Source organism: Pituophis catenifer, unplaced genomic scaffold (genome assembly GCF_029215685.1).
Source record: "Pituophis catenifer annectens isolate HBS135680 unplaced genomic scaffold, rPitCat1.0.hap2 SCAF_8, whole genome shotgun sequence".
In the NCBI taxonomy this organism is placed as follows: domain Eukaryota; kingdom Metazoa; phylum Chordata; class Lepidosauria; order Squamata; family Colubridae; genus Pituophis; species Pituophis catenifer.
Window position 1 is genome coordinate 20,221,029 of NW_027256888.1, and position 7,145 is coordinate 20,228,173.

Sequence of the window (7,145 nt, forward strand, 5' to 3'; positions counted from 1 at the left end):
TTATTAATCCCTGAAAGGACTATAGGCCAAACTGTTTTGGATTTTTTTGGCCAAATTGTATTAGAATTATGTGCTTTGAAAGATTTCATATTTATTTAACTCTTTCTTCAGTTTAATCCCATTATTACATTCTTATTTACTGATATAATCCAAGAACTCTTAATTCTGCTAAAAGCAGAAAATCAAGTGCAGATTATTGTATGATTTATTTAGAAGAAGAAAATCAGTGTGAAGATTCAGGAGTGGGAAAGATTGAAAGCATTCGAGAAAAAGCATCCTGCTCTGTCATTGCTGTGATCAAAGCTGTATTTGCTTTATATCAAAAACAGGAGTGCCATGGATCTCTTTCGTAGACTGAGTTTCCTATCAACATTTTTATTTAATTTATTCTGACATCTGATTGTCCACAAATGGAGCTCTATCTTGCAATTACTCAGTGAAGCTTGACAAATGACAGGAAAATATTTCTGTTCCCAAGTACATGAATCTAGCAAACATATTAATAAGCAAACATTATAAACATTATAAATGGTCATCTAATTGTCATCTATTGATTAAAAAAACAAAAGTAAAAAAAGTAATATAGCTGTGAGCTATAGGTATAGAATACTAGCATATCTATTGTGTCAGCAATCATAAAAATGGGGTCTATTAGCAAAGACATTAAGTAATTGTAAGACTGTTCTGAAGAGAAAATGTTACTTAAGAATGGAATTGTTGCATTAATGAATCCTGAATTTTCAGAAGTAGGCAAAAAATAGTTAATCTCTTTATTATTTAAGAATCTACAGTCAAAGAATAAAAAAGAAAAAAAAACCTATGTTAAAATATAAAATATCTAGGCTAAAAATCCTATTGACAGCTGAAATTAAACATCCAATGACATTTGAGCACCATTACTCTGTCACAGAATTTAGTCAACTTCCCAGATATTAATCAGTATTCTGTTTTCCATTATTGATTATACTCTTCTGTTTGTCATGGCCATGAAGTCCAGGAGGAAACATCAAATTATGAGGCCACTGCAGTACCCCCATAGAAGTTTTCTGTATAATTATGTGGATTGTGTGCATATGTTTACTTCTCTTTGTCATGTTTTCATCATATACTAAATAAATAACAATATTGGTTATTTGCATATTAGGATTGGTCTTCCAAAATTGATTGATATGACATTTTAGGAATCCCCAGAGCCAGGAAGTGTCCATCTCTAGTTCTGGATGGAATACATTGTCAAACTAGTGTACAATTTGGAGATTCTCCCGGATTCATGTTCAGAGACCAGGTGACAAATGTTGTAAGAAGGGCTATTGCACAACTATGTTTTGGAAATCACACTCTTTCCTGGACTAGGAAGTATTGTACATGGCCAACCATGATTTGGTCACCTCCCAAGTGGACTATTTACAAAGTGCTAAGGAGCATGTTGGCTTGCGTAGTTAGGATGTTGAGTTAGCAAGACAATGTTCAAGACCCAAAATGCTGCCATAGGGTGAGCTCTCTTCCTTCGCTCCAGCTCCTGCCAATGACATGAAATAAACCCCCAACCGAGCATCTCCTGGGCAATTGTGATGTCACCAGCTAATCCTTTCAACCCGGAAGCACCACTGTGCTTCTGAGAACAAAGTGCTCTGCATCAGGATACCCTTGAAGAGCATCCAGAAGTTGCAACTGATCTGGCATGTAGCAGCACAGATTTGTTATATCATTGCTTTGAGAGCAGCACTGGCTCCCAGTATACTTGCAGGTATACTTCTAAGTACAGGTTGTCAGCTATCAACTTCATGGCATGGGGCCAGGTGATTTGTAGGACTACCTCTCTCTGATTGCTTCTACCTATCTAATTAGATCCAGGAATGCCAAGAGTCCCATTGATTAAAAAATGCTATCTTGCAAAACATAGTCAACAAGTCTTTTCTGTCACAGTACCTGCACTTTGGAACACAATAGCCTTGAGAACTGATTGGTCCTGACACTGTCAGCCTTTCAGAAGCTTTTGAAGACATAGATATATTTTTAGACAGGGGGCTGAATAATTTGCTGGAACATCCCTGTTGTGATTTGAATTTGAATTGATTATAGATAATTTTTTTTTATCTTAGTTGCTTTTTTTTTTTTTATTTGATTTATATGCCGCCCTTCTCCGGAGACTCAGGGCGGCTTACACTGCGTTAAGCAATAGCCTTCATACTTTTATTTTCTGATCAAACAAGTATACAATATAAACAATCATTCAAACTATCATCAGAAAAAAAGAAAAAAAATCAATTTGGTAAACTCAATCTTCAACCCCTCCTCACCACCCCCCACCCCCGACTTCCCAGAACAAAAACAGGGCATAGATTTCACCAAACATTCGCTAAAATAAACTAGCTAACTGCAAGATTTAATAACTCCCAAGACCCCTTAACTCCCCTTTTACAATTTCATCAACCTCCCTTTATATAGACACAAAGTAACATGTAATCCAATAACTCTAAGAATTTTAAAACCATTAACAAATATTAAACATTCAAACCTAAAAACATTTTTCCCCCTCCTACTTTTCTCAAAGTTCAGATATTTTGAAATCTCATAACAAAAAATAAACCTTAGATATTCACTAATTAAATTTCTACATTTTTATAATTAACCATTAGTACATTAACTAGAAAACCAAAAAAGATTAATCAACCATTAATACATCATATTTAAAAATCAATATTCAACTTTATACTTTTTCCCCCTCAGTAGTTATAACACCTAAAACATAATCATTTTTAACCATGAGTAGAACAACTGCAAAGCCAAAAGAAAAAATTAATCTTCCATTCTTGCTTTCTTATTTTAAAATCTCATGACAAAAAATAAACCTTAGATATTCACTAATTAAATTTCTACATTTTTTAAGTTTCTAAATTTTCCCCCTTCATTATTCCTCCCTCCAACTTTTAAAATTTGAAAGATAATCATCAACATAATTAACCATTAATACATAAACTAGAAAACCAAAAAGGATTAATCAACCATTAGTACATCATATTTAAAAATCAATATTTAACTTTATACTTTTTCCCCCTCAGTAGTTATAATACCTACAACATAATCATTTTTAACCATGAGTAGAACAACTACAAAGCCAAAAGAAAAGGTTAATCTTCCATTCTTGCTTTCTTTTTATATTTTTTCCAGTCTTTCTGCATCCCTCCTACTTCTATTTTGAGGAGGTTTTTCATTTTAATTTGAGGTTGATATAACTGCAAAGATTGTCCCCTTTTTAAGAAAGTTTCCTCTGATTTAGAGCCCCCAAATCGCCTCTTCATGCTTATATAAATCAGTTCATTCCTTCGTCTGTAAAACCAAAGTTTGTCAAGAGTTTGTGAAAAAAAGTTCAATTGTTTCTTTTCTATTAAATGTATAGATGCCACTGACAAGTCTCCTTCATCTTCTGAAACTTCGAAAGTCTGGTCATTTACTACTTTTTTCCAAACCAAGTCATAATTTTGAAAGATTCTATCAATTTTTCCGAAAAGAGCAGAGAATAAGCTCGAAAATTCTTGAGAAAATTCTTCCACCCTCTCTGCTGCAATATCTCCTGAGTTGTCATCATGCTCCATAGTTGTTTTGGTTTCCTCAGTCATTTCTGTTGTTATCCCTTTAAGAATTGCTATTTGGTTACTTATAGCTGCAGTATGATTATTCATGGCTTCTTTTATAAATTCTGTAAGTTCTGCATCAAAATCCTTACAACTCTGTAAATCAGACAACTGTTTCGTTTCTGACACCTCCAAATAACATCCAGCACTTTCAAGATCTCCTTTCTTAGAAGCCATTTTATTTTAAAGAAATTTTCTTTCTTCCCACAACCATAAAATCATAAAGTCAGAGCCATCCTTTTGAGCAGCTTTCAGCAATTTCTTTATAAATAATCTTTTCCCAAACAGCTCTTCAAAATCTATTCCAGCAACTTAAAGCCAGTCTCTGAGCACGAGTCTATTAGCAAAAACTTTTTCTAACTTTCCCTTTTAAAATCGCAACAAAGAAACACCATCTTAACTTCCAGCTCAGAAAATCCAATTAGAAACATTGTATCCCCGGAGTTAAGTGTTATACTTGCAAAAAGCTTGTCCTCCTGCTTCTGTTCCGCCTGCTTTTTTGAAATCATTTAATCTTCTGTTTGACAGCAGAAATTGGACGCAACGCCTAGCTCTGTAAAAAAAAACAGAGTCCCCCCGGATCCGGAGCTTCAGTGGGCTGAACGGGGAGCTCTCACCCTCCTAACCCCTGGAATTAATCCAGGGGTTTTCGGGGAGCTCTACCCTCACCCACCTGCTCTCCTCCCCTTCTTTTCCCGAAGGGGAGATTTTCAAGCCGTTTGACAGCTGATTAACGCTGTCAGAACGGCTCAACGGAATCACGGGGGCGGCGGTCTAAAAAGACCGTCAATGGCGCTGCGGAGCCAACCCGGAAGTCCCGCCTTCATACTTTTGTATATTTATACAAAGTCAGCTTATTGCCCCCACAAACTGGGTCCTCAATTTACCTGCCTTAGAAAGGATGAAAGGCTGAGTCAACCTTGAGCCTGGTGAGATTCGAACTTACAGTAATTGCAGACAGCTGGTGTTAATCACAATGCTATCAGTCTGCTGAGCCACCAGGCTGCTGAGTCACCAGGCTTTCATAGGTTTTAAAGTATTGTTTTGATATACAGCAGTACTTTGGTACTCAAGTGCTTTGAAACTCATCAAATTTGGTACTCAATGCATTTTGATGTGAAAATTTTGTCCTGGCACTCATCATTTGTTTGGTACTCAATGCACAAGCTAGAACTTGTTGGTGTCAACTACCTTGTGACTCACTACATTATTCCTTATGGGAAACATTTGTTTGGTATTCATCTTTTTTGGTACTCATCACATCTCCCAGAACCAAAAAACAATGAGTTGTACCACTGTATTTTTATATGTTGTTGAACATTTAGATTACTATGGCAAATGAATAGCCATGTAAATTGAATAAATACATATTTCCATATGTATTCCATATACTTTCAATAGTATATAATTGACCATAATTTCAGCATCTATCTCTTCCAATTTATATTAACTAAGCCCATCACCCTCAGGAACGTATTATAATTATTTCACTGATGATTTGATTTCTGATGCCAGAGTAGGGAGAGATATGTAAGATTTACAGTCTCATTCCAAAACTTGCTTAATTTTGATGATATGTGCCTTGATTGGGTTAATATGAAGAAGCTGATCCATCTAGGCACCAAAATGTGTTAGGTTGATGATGTACAGCAGCAGCAGCACCACCAATATCCAATATCCTAGTCCAAATTATTTGTCTACTTTCCTGCTTTGTCAATGCTTAAAATTTTCCTCACAATTCAGAGACTTATTATGATCTGAAAAACTGGGTATAAGAAGCCATTAAATGTAACAGGTTTGATTCAATGAACATGAATTTGGCAACCTCCAACGGACTTATGCCATGCCCTTCATGGGTCACAAAAAGTCAAACACGACTTACTGACCAAACAACAAATACATTACAGGTAAAAGTGTGTTGTCGGCTATTAATTGATTCTTTTTCCATCTGTAGAAAGAAAATCATAGCTAAATTGACAACAACACAGTATCTTTATAACCCTTAGGAATAATCTTGTATATATTGACATTAAATACCACAATTTGAATTACAAAATGACCCAGCAACAGAAGGCACTGAGTGTATCAGAACTGTTAGGTAAGTATTCTATAATTACATTTTATATCTGGTATTTCTAGTTCAGATAAGGCTGAATAATATGTAATTAGCTTTATGGGTCTTATTTCAATTTGCTTATAATCAACTCTAATATAAAATTAGATGAAAATATAAGGATGAGTGAAATATATAAAATCCACGGGCCTATAGTGAATAAGTTTTTATCATGTTTTGGTCTCTTTAACATCAAATATGTTCACAGGACTGAGGAGCCAGTATTATAACTCCATGTTAAATAAAATGTCAATATGGAGGAAATGGTCAGCTGGCATGCATTTTCATTCTGAACTATAAATTTAACACAATATATTCTGTGCACATGAGATCAAGTTGTTAATATATAATATTAAATTATACTGCTCAAAATAAATAAAGGGAACACAAGCAGAAGACATCCTAGATCTGAATGAATGAAATAGCCTTATTAAATACTTTGTTCGTTACATACAGTAGTTTTATGTTCCCTTTAGTTGTTTGAGCAGTGTATAAACTACTGTATGTAAAGAACAAAGTATTTAATAAGGCTATTTCATTCATTCAGATCTCGGATGTCTTCTGCTAGTGTTCCTTATTTTTTTGAGCAGTGTATATTGACTCCAATATAAGTTATTTCTAATTACATAAGGATAGAATTGCACTTAAAAACACTAGATTGATAAATTTTTTGCTTTCGTTGCAGCTGATATTGGTGGTCAACTGGGCTTATTTTGTGGAGCCAGTATGATTACCATCATTGAAATTGTCGAATATGTATTCACCAACTTCTATTGGATGTGTGTTTTTCTTCTCCTAAAAGCACCAAAATTGCCCGATTGGAACACTTCAAATCAGAATGAACAAATACACAAGAGAAGAATACAAGAATGCTAATACTTTCAGAAAACAAATCAAAAGTGATGAAGACATCCTAACTCTTTCTTTCTGTGTATGCAGGGCATTTATTTTTAAAATCTATCTTTGTTACTAAAGAAAAGATGGCCTTAGTATCATTACTCATTTTTTATTACGATAGTAGAAAGACCACTTCATGAACCCATCTGGACAGAGTAAGTAATAGTTACCTATATTTTGTTAGCTTATTACATTATACTTTGAAAATGGTTCAGAAATTTCAGCTGATGTGAAACAGCAGCCAGTAAAAATGCTGTCACTGTAATCCTATTATTGCTTGAGTTGGCAAACTGTTGCCATTATCAAAGTCCTGCTTTAATGTTCAAATTGTTCAAGAAGATCTTATTCTATACACCTGGTGGCAACATTCCCTCAAAACATTTCTCAATCTGTAGTTACTATTTGGTACTCACCCTGGAATCCTCTCAATTATTAAGACATGGTAGCTGCAAAGGAGAGACTTTTTCAGTTATAACCTCCTTGTTCTGAAAAAATGCCTG

General features: G+C 34.6%; 1 protein-coding gene across 1 annotated transcript in view; it reads left to right on the forward strand.

The window, feature by feature from the left end:
* ASIC5 (acid sensing ion channel subunit family member 5) overlaps positions 1–6,624 on the forward strand; it is a 39,652-nt gene extending 33,028 nt beyond the window's left edge. Inside the window, exons 9-10 of the mRNA XM_070948984.1 lie at positions 5,642–5,733; positions 6,434–6,624. Of these exons, the coding sequence (XP_070805085.1) occupies positions 5,642–5,733; positions 6,434–6,624 (283 nt within the window). The remainder of the gene's footprint in view (positions 1–5,641; positions 5,734–6,433) is intronic.
* Positions 6,625–7,145: the final 521 nt, after the last annotated feature.